At 37.9% G+C, this 24,842-nt stretch overlaps 1 protein-coding gene across 1 annotated transcript; it reads left to right on the forward strand.

Annotated features, from left to right (window-relative positions):
• Nucleotides 1–9,178: 9,178 nt before the first annotated feature.
• Nucleotides 9,179–24,389, forward strand: LOC136849902 (mediator of RNA polymerase II transcription subunit 1-like). The gene is given in 12 exon segments (XM_067123413.1): nucleotides 9,179–9,236; nucleotides 13,089–13,276; nucleotides 13,823–13,956; nucleotides 14,521–14,665; nucleotides 15,590–15,724; nucleotides 15,975–16,086; nucleotides 17,107–17,305; nucleotides 17,734–17,965; nucleotides 18,293–18,473; nucleotides 19,057–19,258; nucleotides 20,432–20,606; nucleotides 20,608–24,389. Coding segments are annotated over 12 exon segments (4,851 nt in total). The 5' UTR covers nucleotides 9,179–9,187; the 3' UTR covers nucleotides 23,707–24,389.
• Nucleotides 24,390–24,842: the final 453 nt, after the last annotated feature.

Here is a 24,842-nt window from a genome sequence, read left to right on the forward strand (position 1 = left end):
TAGGTCTTATTGACAAAACTTTGATGGTTATTATCTAATTCTAGGAAATGTATGCTTCAGAAACTAAACACAACAAAGGCCCTAGAACACCACCTTGTGGAACACAAGACTAACAACACTATGAAACAAGTAAAAAATGTGCCAAAGTTTCTTTGGGAGCAACCAAGTTTTCTGCACATCCGTTATAGCGCATAATCAAGGCCAACAAAAATAGCTCTAACTTTCGGTGGTCTCAGTATAATGCTGTATGAGCCACATCCCATGAACTTTAACCAAGGCCTGGTGGTGGCCTGTCCTATATCGTTGCCAGAAGCACGATTATGGCTACCTTTAACCTACAAAATAAAATAAAAACTACTGAGGCTAGAGGGCTGCAATTTGGTATGTTTGATGATTGGAGGGTGGATGATCAACATACCAATTTGCAGCCCTCAAGCCTCTGTAGTTTTTGAGGTCTGAGGGCAGACATAAAAAAGTGCGGACAGAAAATGAGAACAGAATAAAGTGCGGATAGACAGAAAAAGCCAGCACAATAGTTTTCTTTTACAGAAAACTAAAACTTGCTCTTGGCTATCAGTTCAGAAAACCGTGAATGATAACTGATTTGTTGAATAAATATAAGTTCATATTTACTCATTTTAAAGGCTACTTGGAAAGTACCTGCAATTTTGTATGTGCATCTAAAAGGGTCTCATAAGCATATGACTATTTTCAGCAACAATACTAACTGTCAGAAAACAATGTCTTGACTCAATGTTTACCTTTAAAGCCAAAAAGGGTTTTAAAGGTAAATGTTTCAGCAAAATACAATGAGAATCAGCATTTACACATCCACTGTATAAACTAAATATGCAGCATATTCAAATTTGTGGCTAGATTAAACATTACTACAAGAAAATGCAATACACAACATACACTTGATATAAATCACTAGTGACAGCAATGTCAGGAAATGAACACTTACCAACAAAACACAAAGCCTTTACCTCTTTCCTGTCAAATTTATACAATGATTTGTTTTAAAAAAATCATGCATTCAAGGACTAATAATTCTTCATGCAAAAATTTTTAACTGGATCAATAACTTTTCCTAATATTAAGAAATCACCACCTACGAGAATGTACAAAATTTTTTATTTCACAATATGCAGTTAATTTTCTTAGTGCATGAAGGTTTTTTTCTAAACTAGACCAAACACTGTACAGGAAATTCTGGATGACTAAACCATGTCCTCAACCTACTGCATGTCATCAATGAAGCAAATCATCCCACTCTATCCAAGGCTTACATCTTACACACAAACTGGTGACTAAAATACATAACAAAAGTAAATCTTCTTGGAGCAATAATATTTTAAATTGGAGTTTATGAACGATTTTAACATCATGAACTTTAAATGTATTAGTGACTGTATAGCAAAGTTAAAATCAAAAGAAATAACTGACAATGATATCCAAGTTATGCTGAAATTATGTGCTGTATTGAAATGTATTGCAAACTACAGAGTACTTTAATTAAGTTGCGCTCATCACAACAAAAGATGTTCAGCTATGCTCCAAAAACCTGACGACTATTTATTACAGCTACAGCTAAAGAAAAATTCATGAAACCTACCAAAAAACTTCCAAAGCTACCTACACGAACAATTCTGAAACCAAGTAAAATCTAGATCACAAAGTAAGTGACAAGAAGGGTTGAGGAATAGGCTAATTGGCAAGAGAAGCAGTCGATAAAGGAGCAGCAAGGCGAAGACCAAATGGAAGGCCCAAGAAATCATGGAGAAAGTGGATGGACAATGACCTGGACATGATGGGAGTTCTGGCTGAAGGAGCACAGAGAAGGATGGAGTGAATTAATCTCACATCTAATCCCTTAAAGGGAAAAGCTGAAATAACATTTATGATGATAAGAAATGTTTTTTTTCCAAAATTCATACACATACATCAACTACTACTCCACTTTCATGGAGCAAAACTTGAAAAAGAATGCTAATGCCAGAAGCAACATGGTACATTTTGAAACGGTTAGAACATTAGTAAAGATTATTTGGAATTCTGGTAAACAAGCAGGATGACATCTCGGAATAACTGTGCTTCAGTAGGGGTATGAAGACACTGGGCATGTGAGATTTAAAGCAATAAATAATTATGTTAAACAAGCACCACATCTCAATCACCCAAAATTTTGGGGTAATGCCAAATGAAATTTCAGTCAATATCAATTTATGTTCAAAATAGGCTTTTAGCTAAAAATAAAACAAAAGTTTGCTTTCCAACTTCTTGTTACACTGACCTACCTCACTAAACATCCCATTTATATGAACTTTGGCATGCATCTAACCTGCCTTGTTTAGTAATCCCATAAATAAACCAATTCTTAATCCCAAGAACAGACAACATGAATAAAGGTCTGGTTAAATTTTGACAAGAACTTCATGGCTATTTCAAAATTAAGTAACAGACAGCAAATATTGAGGGGGGGGATGTCACACATCACTTGGGGCCCTGGGATTAGTTTTAAATTCTAATATGGATTGATTAAGATTATTATACCTGTGTTTAATTCAGGTTGAACAGCACCATAAAATACTGGCGAGGCATATATTATGTGATTCATTTTCACTCCGGTGGCTACAGTGTCTTGATAATCATAAAAATAAGTAATACACTTATCTGCAGTGAATGTGGATAACTTTTAAGAAACAAAACATCTTCCCTACTATAAATAAATCATGAAAAGACAGTCGAACACCAAATGAATTGGGCACACTGAAATACTGTTATGATATGGCTACAAATGCCCAGAACAAAAAAAATTTCCTATATGTAATGGGGCAGTATAGTTTAGTAGGATTAAAGGATAAATTATGAAACAACTGTTACTACTCATCCTGGGGATGGATGGATAATACAGTACACTTAGGCTATGGGAGTAGTCTTATCATATTCAGATAATGAACCCTTTTCATATGGAACAAGACCACAGGGGCCATTGACCTGAAATTCAAGCTTTCTTTTGATGGCCTGAGGAACATGGCCAAATTACATAAGCATTCCAGTCATGTACTTATAATCAGGTAAGGGAAGGGGGGGGGAGCTAGAAGCAACCTGGTTCATGTAAGATGCTATGCGATGGCCTAAGTAAAGTCAGGGTTATGATGCAATCCTACTGTAGACAAAATCAGGAGGACTGAAAATATCAAGTCGTTCAAGTAAAAACTAAAGACTTTTCTTTTTTGTGAATGCTCTAAATGTAGATTTGATTATCATATGGACTATGCTTGAATGTGTTTTCTGCATTATCACGTCTACAATGAATTAAGTAGGAAAGAAAAACAGTAAACAGTGTGCTACTGATGGCCATGCGTTCTTTGGGCTACCTTGCTTGCAGGCTACTAGCTTAGGCTACATGGGCTAGCTTATCCTACTTCGACTCATAACAGGCCTATATAGGGCATGGCTACTTCACGACTTGTAGATTACAATTCTTTGGAGTAAAAAAGAACAATACTACTGCGCTGCTCTGGTTTATGCAACTACCAGTTTACATACAATATGGATGCCGTGTTTAGTACCAGCCCCTTAGGGATGAATGTAAAAACATAAAGAAAAGACAGTATTTATCAAAAACATAAAGAAATGGCAGAAACATATACAAAAACATGAATTAAAGGCGGTAAATGTCCCGGTCGGCGACTGGCGGGAACGAGGCCGCGGTAGTAGCCTTCAGTTTCACCTTATTTAGAACTACTTCATATAAAACATTTACCTTAGACCATGCTGCCATTGATATGGCTAGCCTGAGCCTACGGCGGGCGTAAATAGGCTCAAGGAGGCTACGGCATAATTCGAACTTGCGCTAACGGATGGCTACCCTAAGCCCACTACCTACAACCGTCCCCTCCCGCAGGTATGGTAAACCATAAGGAGAAATAGCCCAGAAAACTCCACAGTGTTAAAATACATTCATTTAAGTTATTTAAAATAAAATATAATAAAAAAAATCACATATAAAAACGCCTCCTTTCCAAATTCCCCCCCAAAAATGTCAGACGAAGATAAGTGACTACCATAGGCTCTAAGGCTAAACACACTCCCCCATACCGGGACCCCTCGAATACTCTCATATCTGGGCCAATAATCGACCTTATTTACCAGAATACAATCCCCAAGTCGACAAAAAATCTCAGTAATATACTCAATTACCTTTGGGTGGGGAGGGCTTCGTCGAATGTGTCGAACTTCGAATAATTCCAGGGGCGTTATATCCACCACAACACGACTCAACAGCAACATAAACAAGACTGGTAGTCCTTCGGCAACATCGTCTCCAGAAGGCGTGTCCGAAAGAGTCGCTTCCGAGAATGACGTTCGTAATTACACGTCTGACGAGGACTATTTAAGAACTACTCACCATAAAAAAATGACATTGCCGAAAATTACGACTCATAAATATATATTTAATTCATGTGTAAAAAGAATTCCGAACGATAAGATGCATAAAAGGGTGTCTCGAGAAAGTATGTTAAGTGATATTCGGACACGCCTCAACTCTCCGCCCAAGGAGGTTTCCAGTTATGCGGATAAACTAGAGTCCGACTCATCAGGCAACGCTTGAGACATTTCAAGAAATGCACCTTGACCAATGACCGCGGCTCTTCCACCATATTGAAAAAAGACTTTTATACCCATAAAAGATCTTAAATGCATAATAATTTTCCTAATATTTTCATAAATCTACTTTAATACACTCATACATATACTTTAGTTTATTAATGTTTTGATATTGTCTTTAGTGAGACATTTCAAGAAATGCACCTTGACCGTTGACCGCGGCTCGTCCGCCATATTGAAAAAAGACTTGTAATTTAAACTCAAAGATTTTTAATAAATGTGTAATAATTTTCCCAAGATTTTCACACAAATCCTTCAATTTATTTAATTTTGTGATTTTTTTTATTTTTACCGTGATTACGTCATAAGTACTCAGTAACGAAAGGAGAATCATGAATTATCAGGTAATAAACAACTGGTAAGTTTTAGATTAAGGGTATTTGACTATCTCATCAGCTGTAAATCGATAAAAAAAAAATATGCACATATAAACCTATTACTAGAGTGGCTCTCTCTCTCTCTCTCTCTCTCTCTCTCTCTCTTTCTCTCTCGGTCAATCAATTATTTATCACACTGAAACCTATTCTTCTTCATCCAGAATTCAGATGTGACAGGTTTTCTGGGGTTTAGTTATGCAGAGAGGATGGAAGGAAGAAAAAGAAGAAGAAGAAGAGAGAGAGAGAGAGAGAGAGAGAGAGAGAGAGAGAGAGAGAGGTATTTAGAAGTGAATGAGCGGGTTTCTGGAGGAAAACGACGACGCCAGATTAACAGAAACCTATCAATCAATAAGTCAAGGAACATCAAGCAGTCCCAATCAATAAGGTATCGATAAAACTATCAAAGTTTCAAAGCTTAAGCGACAGGAACTTGATTCTGGGGAGGCAACCTTTAAGCCGTCTTTACTTGAAGAAACCTCGACGAGGCAATCCTTACACTCCAACAATACCTCGACGAGGTAATTATTGATTTACCCGGCACTCAACTCTCTCTCTCTCTCTCTCTCTCTCTCTCTCTCTCTCTCTCTCTCTCTCTCACACACACACACCAATACCTAGACGAGGTAATTGTTAATTTAACAGGCATTCAATGCGGCAAACCTCACATGCCCAACAATACCTCGACGAGGTAATCCTCACTCTCAACAATACCTCAATGAGGTAATTGTTAATTTAACAGGCACTTAACGAGGCAAACCTAACACGCCCAACAATAACTCAACGAGGTAATCCCCAATCTAACAATACCTCTACGAGGTAAATCTCGCTCTAAACATGACCTCGACGAGGTAATCCTCACACTAATGAGACCTCGACCGGGTAATTTACCCTTTTAACAAGACCTTGACGAGGTAACCCTCACTCTAACAGACCTCGACGAGGTAATCCTCACTTTAACAAGACCTTTTATTCTCTTTTTTATACCTCTCATCACGACGGTTAATTACAGTCTGTCTGTTTGCCTCTCTCTCTCTCTTTCTCTCTCTCTCTCTCTCTCTCTCTCTCTCTCTCTCTCTCTAACACACACACACGTGCATACGTACACATGCACGTGCAATTGACTGCAGGTGCGTTCAATAGCATGACGATTGCTCTATTACTCTCTCTCTCTCTCTCTCTCTCTCTCTCTCTCTCTCTCTCTCTCTCTCTCTCTCTCTCTCATACTTTGTGGAAGCACGAAGCATGTACGATAAATTCTCAACAAAACAAAAAAGGAAAAATAAGAAAAACACTAATGAAAAGTCACCTCTCTCTCTCTCTCTCTCTCTCTCTCTCTCTCTCTCTCTCTCTCTCTCTCTCTCTCTCTCTAGGAAACATGATGAAGCATGCACAATAAATTCTAAATAAAACAAAAAAATATAAAACAAAAAAATTACAAAGTCACCTCTCTCTCTCTCTCTCTCTCTCTCTCTCTCTCTCTCTCTCTCTCTCTCTCTCTCTCCTTATGGAAGCATGAAGCATGCACAATAAATTCTAAATTAAACGAGAAAAAAAAGATAAAACAAATAAAAACAAATAAAAACGTCACAAATAAATGATTCATGTTCCTGGAAATATATATATATATATATATATATATATATATATATATATATATATATATATATATGATGTATAATCTTCTTCTTCTTCTTCTTCTTTAACGTGCTTTTATTCCCATTTTTGTATGGGGTAAGCATGATGCCTTCTTTTGAAGGACTTTTTGATTTGGCTTTGGGGTAGACCTGTGGTCTCGATCGGCTGCCCTGCCTGACATCGCTTAGACCCCGGTACGTATGTTTCATGTATCATACCCGACCCAACGCCCTTTCTTCCCAGCAGCGAGAAGTTATTGTTATATAAAATATAATATATGTATATATATATATATATATATATATATATATATATATATATATATATATATATAAAATCTTTCGCATGTCTTTCATTTGACGAAAGTCAGTGACACAGAACAAGAAGACTGTTTTAATGAAAGACAATAAACGCAAGACAATTAAACAGCAAAGAAAGGAATGAATTCACAAAGTATACTTCCAGTCAGAAAAGTCACTAATTATTATTATTATTATTATTATTATTATTATTATTATTATTATTATTATTATTATTATTATTATTATTATTTTGTGTGTGAGTGTGTCTGTGTGTGAGTGTGTCTGTGTCCAGACGACGAGGAGTTCAGGGGGGAAGGTCGTTCTGTCTTGCAAGCTAGACACAATTATTGATTGAGACCAGTTGCACACGCAGGCACAGTCCATTGCAAATGTGCTTGCATATATACATACATATGCATATGTGTGTGTATATATATATTATACATTTTTGCATTTATATTTTATATGAATGTATATTATATATATATATATATATATATATATATCTCGGGAAGGCTACTTTCAGCTTAGAGCAAGTACTAGTAGAAGGTTGTTGAACTCTGCTAAGGTACAGTAAATGATTTAGTACATACCGCAATGACAGATACTGCAGCGTTCAATGCACTGGTAGTTCTGAAGAATCTATTCAGTTTTAGTTAGAGTAAAACATACACACACACTTATGTATACGTATATATATACATATATATATATATATACACACCAATATGGTATATAAACATTATATATATATATATAAATATACATATATATATATATATATATATATATATATATATATATATATATATATATATATATATATCACGAATATAACATTATGTATACCTTGGGAATAACCAACATCAACCCAGGGGAAATTATAACTGATATGTGCTCATGAAATGGACAGAATTCGGTTGGTTGCATCACATCCAGGGGTCCACACCAGGTCTCTAGGTCACTTCAACACTTCACCATCCCCCTTATGTTGACATAAGGCCAACCAACCAACCGATTTTTATAGTGAACTTGGAATTCACATTGCTTGTAGACTGCCTGTATTAAACATTTCACTTATATAGTAAGATTTATTAGTTTTCTTTGTTTTAACATATGTTTTTGTTTTGCACATAAAATTTTCCTTAGAAATGATATTAATAATCATCAAGTTAGCGGTACAAATATACAGAAGATCCTCTTTTTAAATGTAAGATGCAGTTTCTTTTTAGGTTACACTGAGCTAAAATTCGTTCTGGTATGAGGCCAACTTAATCTAGCAATTACATTATGACTTGTCATATTCCGTTCATGATTATATATATATATATATATATATATATATATATATATATATATATATATATATATATATATATATATATGTGTGTGTGTGTGTGTGTGTGTGTGTGTGTGTGTGTATACTATATATATACGTGCATGTGTGTGCATGCGTGTACCCAAGCTATTTCACATATATAAAAAATCAGTATTTGCATAGCCACATTCCTATGTAAAAATGGCATATGTATTACCACTTGTGCCGTGTAATTTAACACACCAGGCACTTTACGTAGCCAGTATCAAGCGTGTGCCAAGCTGATGATTCTACATGATATATAAGGCTTAACCTAGAAGAAATAGTTGTAATATTCATAATATCCAAGGAAAATGTTATCATTAATCCGCGAGATGGTCTTATGCCAGCACGGGCTCTTGATGTTTCGAGAGACACCCCTTTCCAAATTCCTAACTGTAAGGAATTTGGAGGAGACGGGGAAAGGTATTTTTACCGCGTTCGAAACCCCGAAAACAGCTCGACTGAGAGACAATATCCATTTTTCCGAACGAGGAGCCACGTATTGATGACATATGTTATCAGTCGGAAACATTTGAAAGATAATTCGCTTAGAAATTTGATGTTTATTGCTTGACCTATTATTTGGACCAATAAAAATCTTTGTGTATTTTCTAAACGCAATTTGATTCGCAGGACGTCCGGAACTGTGAAAATGGCTTCGATAGAGAATTTACTGAGAATGTTATACCACAACGCTGTTTTTGACAACTAAAATAAGTATTTTATATAAATGGATCTTATATACCAATTTAGAGCTGAAAATATAGCAGATAACCTCTTAAATTCCGAAAATCTCCACGCCGTCAAAGCATTCGGACGAATTTAGTAAACATCTGAAAATGGCTACCACCGAAAGGCCTTTGCTGGAGACAAATTCCAAAGTACAAAGTATGTTGTTATTACGTCCCATTTTGCTCTCACGTCGTGTCGGATTGCTTATAAAGTATTTATAAGTCACCAGACGAATTTGGGGAAGTATTAATGTCGAAGAAATATTAAAACGACGCCTCCAAATGTAGCCATGGCGAACGTTAGCGAACTGCGATCAGTATGGGAAGGGGGAAGGAAGGGTATTTTGACGTTTTTTGGGTATTTCTATGGCCCGGAATTATTCGTGTGTTGGATATATACCCGCAGGATTAAAGTATCCTGTCCGTATTTGTGAGGAATTCGCTTATAAGTGCAGGGATAAAATCTGTTGTTGGTTATTTTATGGTTTCGTGGTCATCTACCTTCCTAGGAATGCCAGACTTCGTGTGTCGGGAAAATCGTTTATATTTTTATTAATTTCAATTAATATAAACGAAAAATAAGTCGATATTCTTAGCATGAATATAAAATAACTCGCTAGTCATATTTTTCTTGCTTAGGCCGTCCAAATGCAGGTGTCGTATCCTGTAGACCTGTATTTAAGCCTGTAGCCTAGGCTACCTATAGTAGTTCAGGTAAAAATGAAGACTTACTACCGTGCCATCTGGTTCTGTAACTCCCAGATTTCATGCAAAATGGCTGCCGTGTTTAGTACCAGTCCCCTGGTGATGACAGTAAAAACACAAACAAAAAATATTAATGCACTCCGAAGAAATGAAAGATGGTACCGGTAAATTTTCCCATTGGTGACTGGCTGGAATCAGCTGTGGTATGAGTGTAAAAATACAGACAAAAGACGGTAAATATCATAAGCATAAGCAAAAGACATAAACGTAATCAAAAGCACAGTAAACGGTGGTAAATATTTTGGTCAGCGACTGGTGGGAACCAGGCCGTGGTAGTAGTCTTCAGTTTTTCTACTCCATGTTTAGTAAGAGTCCCCCGGGGATGAGTGTAGACTAAAAACACAAACAAAAAATATGGTAAATGTTGTTAACATAAAGGACATAAACAATCAATAACATAAAATAAAGGTGGTAGGCTAAATATTCCGATTGGCGACTGATGGGAAAACCAGGCCACGATAGTAGTCTTCAGTTTCACTGCTCTGTTTTTATTACCAGTCCCTCAGAGATGAGCGTAAAAACACAAAATAATGATGGGAAACATTATAAACATAAACAAAAGACATGAACATAATTAGAAGCATAAATAAAAAATGGTAAATATTCTGATTGGCGACTGCAGGAACCGGCCATTGGTAGTAGTCTTTAATTTTACTGTAGGGGCAAGGTATAGCCTAGGCCAGGCTTAATAAGGTGAATGTACAGTATTTTAGATTCTAGTCTAACCCTATATAAACCTTTTATCAAAATGATTATATTTCTTCTCCACACAGTGTGAATTCGTTAGGTTGTGAGTATGGAAATGTAATGTATTTGTATTTAAGAATATCTTGTGGAAGGTTTTGAATGTCATTTTCTTCTTATAACATAACTAAGGGCAATTCTAAGGTAGACATCTGTACGAAGATAGTGTTTTATCGTGACATTGTTTGACTGAACAATTTAGAAAAGGATGTAATATGTGATGCAGTACAGGTGAGGTAACTTGAGAAATATACTGAAATAATGCGAGGAATTTATTGTCTTATGTTTAGGCTTTTATATTAATCCTCTCAGGTTCGGGTACTAAACATGGAGCCCTGTGGAGCTTCTCTGCATAAAAACAAATGAGATGGCAAATTTCTCACATTAATTTGGTGATTATTTCAAGTCATCTCACGTGTACTGCATCATATACAACATTTTCTGCTTTGTTCGTTCAAAAAATTTCATTAATAAACATCTCCATATAGAGGTCTTCCTTAGATTTCCATAACAAAGGGAGATGTGTGTGAATTTATGCTTTAAAATCTCTAGGATGCATTCTAGCATAGCTATGAGGTTATGACACCCAATGTTGGTTTAGGCAACGTCCCCTCAGGTAGGTGAGGGTCTGGTTAAATATAGCTTAGTTTTACTAGACCACTGAGCTGATTAACAGCTCTCCTAGGGCTGGCCCCTGTAGGCTAGTTTATGTTGTACCCCTGTTGAAATAATGTTTTTCTGATGTATGCCAGTTTTCTCATTGTTTTTTTAACCTCTTTGAAATCCATAGCCAGGGGTCCTGGTTTGCTGAATTTTGGATGGGTAGGGTGGGATATTAGTAAAACAGAAACAAGTGGTATGTGAAGGAAATGATGACAATATTCATTCAAAACATATGGAAAAATAAAATATCTCTGGCAAAAGCACTAGTTCTTGTGTGTACTTAAGAGTTGACGTTGCCTAGTCTCTTGTAGGTGGTAGGCCTAAGAAAAATAATCTATGCTATTGTTACCTGTGGAGAATCACATGATAATTACTTATATTGATGCATGCAGCAGCAATGATCAGTAACACCAATGATTATAGAAAAGGAATGCATCCTGATGTAACTAACCCCATCTCACCTAGGATGGAATGTCATATACCCAAGTGTGAGCCTCCCTTCCACTGGACCCCCAGACCTACGTAACGTCATTTAAGGGTGTAAGCACGAGGGGCCACAGCAAGCCTGTTTGTATGAAAAGCGATTAGCAGTTATTGTAGGGTTCTGAGAAGAGAGCCACTTTAATAACTTTGGGATCATTCGCTTTCAAAACTGTTACCTTAAGAGGTTTTTAATGCTGGAGTTAAATATATTATGTGTATTGAAGTTAGGCCACTTAGTTTGGCATTGTAGCCCATGGTTTTAGCTGGGAGGTTGTATATGAGGCGGAAACTAAAGTCCTAGTTACGATTGTATAGTTGCTTAAGTGTAGGCGTACAGTCAGGGAAATATTTAGGATGATTTCAAGTTCTGTTGTAGTATACTTTGGTAGAAGGCTGTGCATTTTATTTAAGCAACAGAAACTGAAAACTGGATGGCCTGACCAAGCTGTTGGCAATGCTTTTCTCATGAAAAAATATTACAGTAATACAGTATTTATCAGGCAGTAAATTTTGTCAAATATTAACAGTTGGTTCTGTGTACAAGAAAGTTTTCATTTTAGCTCATTCATCTCTAGGAGTGGGGTACAAAATTTCGTAATTTGAGAAATAAAATTGTAGCTTAGGTCAGACTTAGCTGTGATTGATATTGTAATGTAATAGAAGACTGTGTAAAACCAGGTGTGAATAGCTTTTATAGCCCCATATTTTAATAATTAGGAAATTTTGTTTGTGTTAAACAAAAGCATTTAGACAATTCATTTTGTCATTGTCTTATGGGTAGAGTATTTTGTGGCTGAAATGAATTTTGCGTTGGTCTTGGACCCATGTGAGGTGGCATCTGCCTTTTCTTTATTTAATTTGTCATAGAAGGGAAGCAGAATAAAATAGCAGCTTCCAGATGCCAAGCAGGCTTTTGTTAAACATTAACATGGTTAGTTCTTAGGAAATGCAGTTCATAGCAAAGAAGTAAAGTCTGTAACAGGTGCTTTTAGTCCTGATAAGACCATTTTCAGCCAACTTAACCTCCTTAGTCCACTTGTCCATTAACATTTCACACTACATCATATCAAGTAGCTTATAAATATCTCGTATTGAAATCTTGATTTTTAGAAATAGCCACTGGGTTCAGTCTTCTGTTTCATTTATTTTCTTACTGTAGGTTTATGTTTTTTCACATCTAAAACAGAAAGAATGCCATCATTCAAGGGTATTGTTAAAAATCACTCATTTTCTCCACAAGTCATGTTAATTTGTGCCTTCTTTGTTTTGTACATGGATTTTTTTTATTGTATCAGTTCCTTGGTAAACTCTCATCCCTTTTTATGCCAAAATAATTCTCCCTCTTTTTCGTCAGCTGGTGAGGATGCAGTCGCAGGGAGGTGCACTGGTGCCACTCCATCAACAGCCACTACAACCACCATAACCACTACAACGACAAGCACAGCATGGCAGATGGAGGTTCTCATGGAACGTCTGCGAAGCAAAGCAGGAGGCTTTCAGACCCTCGTGGAATCAGCGAAGGGGATCAAGCAGGCCATTATGGTAATGCAAGTTTGTCTGAGGAGTGTTTTAAGCTCCAAAATGCACTCTAGAAATCCTGCCCCCATAGGGGGTAGTTCCGTCAGTTCTTACGCAGCGCACTGTAGGCAGTACTTAAGGTTCTTTGCAGTGTCTCTTAGCCTGTAGCTGCAATCCCTATTATTCCTTTTTCTGTTCATATTCTCTCTATTCCATCTTACTTTCCACCCTCTCCTAACAATTGTTTCATAGTGCAACTGCGAGGTTTTCCTCCTATTACACCTTTCAAATATTTCTACCTCTTTGACCTTTTACTCTCAATTTTCATTTCAGCTCTGAATGACCTCATAGGTCCCAGTTAGCTTTTGGCCTAAAGTGTATATTCTATTTAAACCAGGCAGGCAAATTCATATTAAAGCAGCTTGATTTTTTATTTTAATGGTATAAAGGGTGGCTTTTGTTTAGTTTACCATTACAGTGTTGAAGAAACATTACTGCGTTATATGTTATATCAGTTAGATGAACTGTATTGTTCCACTAATGTACATCATGTGTTTTAAATTTAAACAGAACAAACATCACATTCTTGATCCCGGTGAGCGTGCAGCTTTAGGATTGTGCCTTGACTCACTCCAGAATAATATTAAAGTTACGTCTCTGTCAGCCATGGTTGAGAGACTGGAGGCTACTGCAAGGCAGCTTGGGTAAGAGGTCTCCTTTGTTTCGCGTGAGGTTGGATGTTAGTAGTTAATACAGCTTTACATATTTGAATTGTCAGTTGTAATGTCCATTACTGATGCAAAAAACCTTTGCTTTTTCTTATTTGTAATAGAGTTGTGTTGGTTTCCATGGAAATAGAATAGATATCTTTCAAAACTTTACACAACATTCTGGGGTTTTACTCTTTATGTTGTTTCCTGTAAGAGGGTTAGTGCTTAATTGAGGTTCTTTGCAGCATCCCTTCGACTCCCAGCTGCAACTCTTTTCATTCCTTTTACTGTAGCTCCTTCATATTCTCTTTCTTCCATTTTACTTTCCACCCTTTCATAACAATTAATTCATAATGCAACTGCGATGTTTTCCTTCTTTTATACCTTTCAAACCTCTTTACTGTCAATTTCCATTTCAGTGCTGAATGACCTTATAGGTCCCAGTGCTTGGCCTTTGACCTAAATTCTGTATGCTATTCTACTGTGTGTTTTGTTGAGATACAAGCAAATATTTTAATTGTGTTCATTGGTGTATTTGACTGTGTATTTCATCACCAGGTTGAAGTTTACAGCTGCGACCACGGGGTCTGAGGTGTTTGTGTCGTGTGACATGTTCTACGTAGAGGTGTTGCTGGACCCTGATGGCAGAGTGCGTGATGTCAAAGTAGAGCTTGCTGGGGACCAAAATGCACGGGAAGGACAGGTAGGAAATACGTTGTTGTTTATTTCTAGCAGTGAAGTAGTTGATGCTCTATACATTATTGCTTTCTTTCCACCATGGCTTTTCCTTCTTAGTGGGTGATGCTTTATACTTTCCGTAGGTCCTCATAGTGACCTATTAGTAATTGCTGTAGATCATTAAGGTATTTTGCAAGTTTCTGTATTTTTAAATGTTTATAATTTTTCCATGCTCAGCTTTCCATAATTGAGCATAAAAAAAGAAGAGATCTTAGGTGCTATTTTTCCATTGTAAGGATTGATTTTGAGTAGCAAGCTAGGGACCTTGAATAGGAAGTCCCATAGGTATACTTTCCTTATTATGGTCATTTGGTGTGTTTTGGATACATAAATTGAAACTGTTCTACTGCTGCCCATTACATATACTAATTGGTAGAAGATTCCAACTTTTTTTATGTGTCGCTGGAAAATAGGTGGCGACAGTACTTACGTAACTAGTGAAATAACTGGCTGTTAGCAGTAGTTGAGAGGAAAGCCAAGTCCCCACAGGTGATAATAGAAATGTGTGGGTCAAAGGCATCTAGCATCCATCAGTGTGGAGAGGCACATAGCAAATTCTTTTGCAACTTAGGTGTATTTCAGATTTTATGCTTATGAGTAACTAATTGAACTTCCAGTTTCTATCACGTTGAACATTCAAGTTTACTAAGATAAGGAATGGTTGAAACATCACTGTTTTTAATATTTCAAAATCCTGCAATACTGTACGGATGGAAATATCTGCAGTTTAGATAACACTTTCATCCATCATTAAATTGAGTTGCTTCCTAAATAAACTCTGTTTTGGGGGGGGGGTGGGAAATTAACTGATTCTTAAAGCAGCAATAATTTCATAAACAATATTCCTTCACATGTTTATGTAACCAATATCTTTGGATTTATTTTACAGTCGTCTCCAGAGCTAGTTGATTGTTTGAGTCGAGGGGACTTTGCTGACTTCACAGCTCATCTGGAAGGATTTTCTTCCATTTATCAACTGAATGCAGACAAGAAGAGCAAAAGTAAAGCGTTTCAGGCTCTTCAGGTGAGTATCCTTTATGCACTGGTCATAAAATTGAGTCATGTAGTTTGGGCTTTTCATTATCCATTATTTTTAGTATATCAGAGCTTCAAGATGCTAAAGAACTTATATATAGGTGTGAAGTTAAAGTGGTAAACGAAGGACTCGCCGTTTTTATATGTTTTAACACATGGGTAATGAATTTAGAAAGATGAAGAGATGCCTATCTGAAGGTGTAATTAAGCCTTTAATGTTTTGCATTGATTTTCCTCAGGCCCTTGAAACTGACCTCACCAAACTATTTGAATTGGCGCAAGAAACCCTCACAGACCCATATAATCTTGTCCTCAAGTCTCCAGTGGGGCTTCTGCAGTGTCGGCGAGGCGGTGAGTGTTCCCCATAGGGAGATACCTTTAGTACCATCAGTGCATTTCATGTGGTGCACTGTAGGCATTACTTAAGGTTCTTTGCAGCGTCCTTCGGCAACCCCTATCATTCCTTTTACTGTATGTCTGTTCAAATTCCTTTTTCTATCTTGCTTTTCATCCTCTCCTAGTAGTTGATTCATAGCGCAACTGCGAGGTTTTCCTCCTGTTACACATTTCAATCCTTTTTACTCTCAATTTCCATTTCAGCGCTGAATGACTTTGTAGGTCCCAGCGCTTGGCCTTTGGCCTAAATTCTCAGTTCTGTTCTGTTCTGTTGCTTGTATAGGGAGGGTAAAGAAACTAAGGTTCATGAACTTTCTTCATTATAAGTTGTAGGATGCTGTATATATGTTAGATAATGTAGCAGCCATTGGAGTGGGAACACCTCAGGTTAATGGACCTCATCTTAGCAGACTTATGTATGTATCAGCTATACCTTATTATGGTTTATTTTCTCCTGTGCTGTCATTTCACATATGATACATTTGTAGATATCTCTCTTAAATGTTTAGTGTGAAGTACAAGTTAGTTTAGGCCAGGAACTGTGTGGGATTGTTTGTTGTTTGCCTGTGTTAATCAAACAGGCTGTAAATTAACTCAGAGACTTTGTTACTTATCTTCAAGGCTAGACCCCCAGAAGCATCTGTTAAGTTTAGGTGCTACTGTTTTGGACTTGCACATTCAGTGTTCTCCAAAACCAGTGGAAATTGGGTTTACAAAACTTCGTGTAGAATCATTAGTAGAACAGAAAAGAAAATTGCATAGACCCAAAAGTGAGAGTCAAACTACATACATTGTGTAATAGCATAGTAGGGTTGTAAGGATTATTAGCTGTTATTAAGGTGATATGCTTATCTTTGCAATTCCATTCTGTACGATCTCTCTTTAATGCATAGTAACATTGTTTGTAGTTACTGTGTTAGCTTACCAGTATTGTTAATTTATGATCGTGCATAATTGTATTTTCCATCTTATTAGGTCACGCCATGCGTTTAGTTTATTTCGTGTCCCCGTACGAACTTCTGGACGTAGCTGCTGGCCGCTCAGTGACTCTGACGACAGACACCCTGTCTTCCTGTAACTTGTCTCATTATGTGACAGTGAATATTGATGCCTCGACGTCTCACAAGCTGCAGACGACAACGTTAATGAACATACAGCAGGCTAATGGGCAAAGGTAAGGTTTTTAAGAGGGAAATATTCAGATTATTCATACATACAATAAAGATGTTATATTAAACCTCTGAAGTTTTGCAGATTCTCTATAAAGTCTTTATTGTGCTTGTGAATGGCATTGCTGTCGATTTTAGTAAGATGTACAAAGTAATCTTGAATAAGTTCATGAAGTTGTGGTCAGTTTTTAGTGAAAAAAATTGGATATTTGTCCAGCATTTTAAAATGTATGTCAGTGAAGTTGTAGTTTTCCAATATTTTTGTTGAAATCAGAATTGTTTTATCTTATGTCAAAATCAGAATCCTTTTATCAAAGGAAATAGTTACCATAGATCTTAAAAGTTTGCTTTTTTTTTTTAATAATTGTAAATTTGACTCCAATATAAAAAGATTTCCAGATTTCCCACAAATTCATTCACTAACGTCTTGCAGGTTGCCTTCGTTTTCTGGGCTCACAGCTGACAACAGCATGACATTACCTGGATGTTTCTCCTTGAAGTTGAGGAGTCCTTTGCCTCTCTCTCTACCTTTGATCAAGCGCATTACAGAAGTCACCGGCCTCGAATGTGCTGACCTTTCCAATCAGCAGTCGCTGATTTCCCTCATTGTGGAGCAAGCGTCCGATGGCCGGTCTGAATGCAATAGTAACCGGGGACTCTTTGTGGTGAGGTTATCCTATATGTTGAAAGAGAGAGAGAGAGAGAGAGAGAGAGATGGAAGTGTTTTATGTGCTTATGACAATTGGAAATAGAATTAAAATTACTGTTTCATCTGGTCATATGCTCGGGAAATGGTTAACCTGTTGACTTGTGGCTATTTTGGAAAGATAAATTTGTTTATTATTGCTGAGGAAACATTTATGAATTTCAGTGAACTGAATATTTTTAAATATTAGATATTTGATTAGTATTACTGTGTGTTAATACAGGCCAATATACAGTAGCATTAAATTTTATATGACAGAAGCCTGCTAATTGTATTGTACTTTCAGACTTTGCCAGATCAGCAACACTGCTATTTCATGACCAGCGCTGGTGAACTTCCGGGCGTCATGGTTAGTTCTGTTCCGTTTACTCACCCAACACACATAACCAGTATCCTGATGTGTCTTCGAGCCCAGACAGCCTTTAATACTCTTATTGCTTCTTGCGTTAGACCTGCCAGTAAGCAAGGTAAGACTGAATGTGGTCCAGTATGTGTGAATGTGTTATATTTGAAAAAATGCTTTTCGTGCTGTCAGTTATATTGCTGCGGTTTTATGCACTAGGTGAAATTTTTTGGTTAACCATACTCTTATCCTTATAGAGTGAAACAATGAATACAGTAAGCCTCCTTATTCGCGGGGAATGGGTAACCCCCCCCCCACGAATAGTTAAAATCCGCAAACACTGTACTTAAAACCCTCAAAAACATTTATAACTGCCTATTTTGATAGTTCAGGCACAAAAAAACCGTCTAAAAATGCATATACCTGAGTATTTTAATACTTTTATCATTTTCATATCATGAAAATGATATGAAAATACAGTAATTAGTGAATAATTCGCAGTGAAAAATACCGTGAATGGGTGAATTTTCTGCGAATAATGTGCATCTGCGTTCCACAGAGAAATTTGCGAATCATGAGACCGCGAATACTGGGGTTTCCTGTAATATACAAATTGACCTAATGTTTCTTGCTGTTGACTTGTAAATGCCATCTGTCTCTCTATGGTTTGTATGTTTATAAACTGGGTTTTATTTCATATTGAACAGATCTGGACTCTGCTTATATGTTTGAAGTTACGGCAGCCAGTCACGAATACATCTCTGTAACTTTTGAACATCCCCAAGAAGAGAGCACTGCTACCGCGGAAATTGATTTGACCGACATCAGCAACGCTCGCTGTCGCTTGCACACGCTGACTCCAGATCTTGGCTTCTGCTCAGAAGAATATGTTACAAAAGTTTTGCAGAGGTTTGTCAGTTTGCCTTAGTAATATGATGAATGGTTTGGTTCTTTGGAGTAAATTAAGCCCTCGAGAATTTTGAATTGTTGGGCTCAGGACTCTCAGATACTACCACAATAATAATTAGCCCAAATATCTATTAAAACATATGTTATTTCAACAATATTTGCTCGATCATACTTTCATTGCTAAAACCTAAACATGATAATAAGCTGTTAAACCAACATCACTTGTAAGATCAATGAATTCAGCAGGTATCTTTGCTTGATACCAGAAACTCATAGGAAGACAGTAGTATACTGGTCCTGTACATATGTGTATATTGATAGTACAGACAGTGTAGTATTTACATAGAGTGCTTATTGTTTGCATACTTGACATGTATAGTATTTGTGGAGTATCTGATGTATCACTAAATAAACATGCCATGCATGAAGTATACAGAAAGTATTTCATAGCTTGTTTTGGAGTTGAAAATTCTAGCTAACGTCGTCAAACGTCTCCAGCGACTTCTGGTTTTAGTTTCAGGTTTTTGTGTTCATCTTGATTAACAGAAGTTGTAGGTAGTTAATATCTTCTTTATTAACCCTTTAAAAAGCTGTTTACCTAATGGGAAGATAACAAGGCAACTAAAATAAGCCCAGTGTTAAGACAGTTCTACTGACTCAGAGAGTATGTAGTGTGTGTTTCTTCAGTGTATATAATGACTCCAAAGATAGGGAGGACTTTAGCTGGAGAGACTGAATTGCTCAGTGATTAAGAAATCTAAAGAAAGGAGTGTCCAACAAGGTACCGTAAATTTTCCGTTCACTTTTGTTCCAGTTTAATTCTCATGTCTCAGTCATCAGCGTGTAATTATCAGATCTGTACCATTTTTGTGGGGTTATGTATCAAGATAGTTCTTCATGTGTTTAGAATTCAAATGGCAGAGTTCAGTAATTGGCTTTGCTTATTATGTACTTACAGTATCTTCCTTTGTCTAGAATTAACTCGGTTAACTCAACTGAGTTTTCTCGTGCTACACAGTCGTGTGGCACAATTCTACAGACACAGAATAAGATTATCATCATCACCAGGAGACAAAATACAAGTTTTAATGTCAATTGCTGGGCTAAAGGAAATTTTTTTAAAGTACCTGTACTGTATTCGATTCTAAATTGACACTACAACTTTATTTTCAGGTGCATGTCCATACCCGTCACGATGCGCGCGGTGATGCGGAAGGTGGCCAAAGAAGAGAGGAGAGATACCATCGCGAGCGGAGACTCGGCTGTCATGATGGGGGGTAGCAAGCTGAACTCTGACCTGAACCAGAACACAAAATTTATGCTGAACGATTACGACAAGATCAGTGTCCAGGCGGGATCAGCTGATGGCTCCCCACATGACGAACCTGAATAACGTGGTCGCTAATACAGCCTCGGGTGGCCAGAACTATTACAATGGGCCATACTCGAGCAGTAACCACAACACTGGCAGTGCGGAGACCAACACTAATCCCTTGGCGGCCCTTGGGAATGCAGTGCAAGAGGCAGGCACGCCCCTTGGATACGGAGCGCTGCTGGGTGCAGTAAATCACAAGTCTGGACTTAACCAGTCTTTTTTAGGTGATGGTAAAACTGCAAAAGTTAGAAAGAAAAAACAGAGTGTGGATATCGATAAGAAAAGTCCAAAGTTTGGGGACGATGTCATTGACATCGACGACGGAAGCTCGGATGCGTTCCTAGCCGATGGTGTCGCCAGCATGATGGAAAAGAGACGTGATGTGAAATTTGAAAAGATTCCAAATTTTATCAATACCAGTAAGCGAAGGTCATCCAGTGATAGTGGTGCTACAGATTTTGCAACGAGTGACCTAGCGGCGCTGAGGGAACAGGTGTACGGTCCAGCCAGTGTCGCAAACTATGCAAAAATCAACTCCTACACTCACAAGGAGAACAAGGAAGCCGTCAAGAAAGTGAAGAAGCCGAGGATCGACGGGAGCGATTCTCGCAAGTCGCCGATTGTCTTGGACTTGACAGAAACGGAAGGGTCCGGCAAGAAAGTTGGCGGGAGTAGCAGCAGTCATACGTCATCCCTGAGCGCTGCTCTCCTGAAGAGGCCGGGCATAGAAATCATTCCCATTCCCATATCAATCCCTTCCTCCATCACTGTCACTCCCGTGGTGAAGTCTGAGGACAAGAACAAGGACAAGAAGGATCGACGCGACAAGAAGGATCTCGACAGGAGAGACAAGAAGCGCAAACGGGAAGATTCTCCGAGTAGCAACAATTCCAGCAGTACGTCTAAAGCATCCAAAGTACAAATAATTAGTAGTAGCATAAAACACTCATCAATATCATCCTTAGAGAAATTTAAGAGTGAAAGTGGTAGTAAGTCGGGGCTGTCTGGGATCACGGTCAAACCCAGCACTCCTCCGTATCAGTCGCCATCTAAGAAATCATCCCTCTCACCCAGCATTTCAAAGTCAGTACTTCACAATAAAGTATCTGTCAGTCCAACTCATAAGCCAAATAAAGTCATCTATAGCCCAAGTAATAGCAGTAGTAGTCAGTCGTCATCGTCATCCTCGTCATCTCCCAAGGAAAGGAGTAGTCCTAAGCCTTCCACTGGAAGCCCAAAGCATTCCAACATGTCTCCAAAACACACTAGTTTAGGTAAGCCAAGCATGACACAGCTAAAGTCAGCATCTCCAACTTTTTCTAAGCCATCCCTTTCTCCAAAACTGCCCAAAAGCAAAGATAAAGAAAGGAGTTCTAGCTCAAGTCCGTCACGTCCAGCAACTTCAAGTTCGTCGTCGTCATCAAGTTCCTCTCCAAGTTCTGGGTCGAAAACAAAAGTGTCGAGTTCATCATCATGCAGTGATAAGATTAAAGCCAGCATCAGCGATGCTCTGACGATTACCAAAGTCTCTACTGGCGAATCCTCTTCATCATCGTCGCTAGCCACTTCGTTTCTTGCAAATGCTCAACCCCAGACTGCTCCTGCTTCTTTGGATGATAAACCTCCATCGTTTTCCTTGGACAAAGCAAAAGTTTCTCCTCCCAAGAATAGAAAAGGATCCAGCCTCTCTGATATTGTTGACAAATTAAGGGCTGGTGTGGGAGGCAGTTCAGACTCTGTCACTATTATTGAAAAGAATGATAAAGATCAAAAAGAGATATCAAAGTCAGGCTCAGGAGAGAAGAAAGATGGTGACAAGAAAACGGACTATACAAGCAAGACCTCAAATGTTGGCATCAAATTAACCATCAACAAAGCTAAAATGAAGGATGGCAATGGTTCTAAATCTTCATCATCTTCATCCTCTTCATCTTCCTCCTCCTCCTCCTCTTCATCCTCATCGTCCTCCTCCTCCTCTTCCTCCTCCTCATCCTCCTCCTCATCAAGCTCAAAATCAGCAATCTCAAAATCCTCATCAGGATTAAAACCAGGAGTAGCAAGTGGTCCAGCATCGAAAAAGACCCCGTTGTTAAGCAGCTTACCCCCGATACCAAAATTACCTCGTTCGTCAGTGTCAAACGTAACTGCCACTGCTGTTTCCCCTCTTGGTGCTTCGAGCTTACCTGGGGTACATTCAAGTCCTCTGCAGTATCAGCGGGAAAGGGCCAAAGACAAGGACAGAGATATCAAGGATAAGGATAAAGACAAAGATCGAGCTGGTTCTGGGGATCGAAGTAAGTCCAAAGAATCATCGCCTGGAAAATACCTTTCAAATAGCAGCTCACTAGATATGAAAAAATTAGGGCAGAATAAATCCTCTCTTCCCAAACAGCCGTCAAAAGAGGACCACATCCAGAACCAAAGAAAACTGGATGCAGACAATCCAGAGAAGGTTGCTAAATCGGTGTTTCAGTCTGATATGGATGGCGAAAAGAAGGAAAAGTTAGGCCCAACGAAGGCAGAAGCAGATTCTACGTTGAATTCCTTCCTCGATTCTTCGACCCCTGGAAGGAATCTAGAAAACTCTTCAGATAAAGGAAACTCAGGGATTCACAATTCACTATTAGGTATCAATAAACTTTCCTCAACGGGGACAGGTTCATCCATCTCGCCAACGGTTAACTCGACAGGTTCTGGAGAGGTGCGATCCAGGGATATCTACCCGCAACAGCAATACAAGCCTAACAAAGATACCAAAGATGAAGGGAAAGGGAAAACAGAAATGGTTCCTCCTCGCCCTCCAGTTACTTCTGGCATCAGTGGTCCAAACGCCTCTGTTTTTGATCACGCAGCTGACCTTAACACAACGCCGGTTGTCTCTTCCACAACAGCAAGCTCTAGTCCAGGCACAGCTATGTCAGCCCGCCAGCCCCTAATGCACCCACCGCCCTCGAAGTCTCTGGACAGTAAAGATCAAAGTAACAATGCTTCCTTGGATCACGTTGAGAAATCGCCGTCGGTTTCCATCAAGATCGTGAAATCTCCAGCCCCTGTGGCCTCCCTCTTAGCATGATTTCTCCCCACTCAGTTGCTTCTCAACCGTCTCCTTGTATTATAGATGACGATTTAATGGACGAGGCCCTGATGGGGACTCGTAAGTAATGGACTGTCGAAGGATTTGTAAATTTTTTTTCTACTATATACATCAATTTGTACAAAGCAGTGAAGTTTAGATATTGTTATGGATAAGCTATATAAATATATATATATAAGGTAATTTATTGGGTTAGACTTTTATTATGTGCAAGTTTTTCTTTTGTATGAGAAATGTATTTGTATTTTTTTTAATTGTCTTTCTGAACATCTTGTTTATTGGTTTGAAGGGGATCAGTTTTGCCAGGGCTGAGAGAGAGCGAGAAAGAGAGAGAGAGAGAGAATGAATTAATGGACCGAAGGGTTTGCTGTTATGTATGTAAATATCCATCTTAACAATAGCAAAGTAATTTTCTTTAGCATTGCAATATTTATACAGTGATACTATATATATGTGCTAAGGTGATGACTGTGTAACTGAAGTTTGTACATTGGTTTGTTTCAAAAGGTTTGAATGAGCATAAGAAAATTATGAGATAAGCATCTCACTTCTGACTGGCTTTGCAAGTGAGTGTTCCACTAATTTCAGATGTTTTTGATCATTTTGCACAATGATCACCCCTCAGAAGGCTTGACTTGTGTTATTAAATGTTTAATATCGAATTGAACGTTTTACTACCTTCAGATGATGTTACTTGCTGTTTGTTTTTCAGAGTTGAATTTTAAAGTTCTGTTATTTTGCCAAAGCTTGGAAGAACATAATTACCATTCTGATGGTCCTGGCGTTGTCATGTATGGTAAGGTTTTAAGCAGCGGACCCATTAGTGAAAGTCTTATTTCCTATCTTGTCCACGGAGAATACTTTGTCATGAGTATTTTCTTAAGAATGCCAAAATTTCCTGGAGTCCCCATGGGATGGTCAGGTTAAGCTATAGCACTCATGATCACCTTCTTTTATTGTGATGAAGACCTATACTGAGTTCTGTTATACAATATTTGTTTATATTTTGTTCTAAAATGATGTTTGAATACTGTATATTACTGGTTGATTGAAGATGTTATGTATGTGAATCAATGTATTGTACTGTGTTTATAGTTGTTCATTTTTAATACTGG

Source organism: Macrobrachium rosenbergii, chromosome 21, assembly GCF_040412425.1.
Source record: "Macrobrachium rosenbergii isolate ZJJX-2024 chromosome 21, ASM4041242v1, whole genome shotgun sequence".
Taxonomy (NCBI): Eukaryota; Metazoa; Arthropoda; class Malacostraca; order Decapoda; family Palaemonidae; genus Macrobrachium; species Macrobrachium rosenbergii.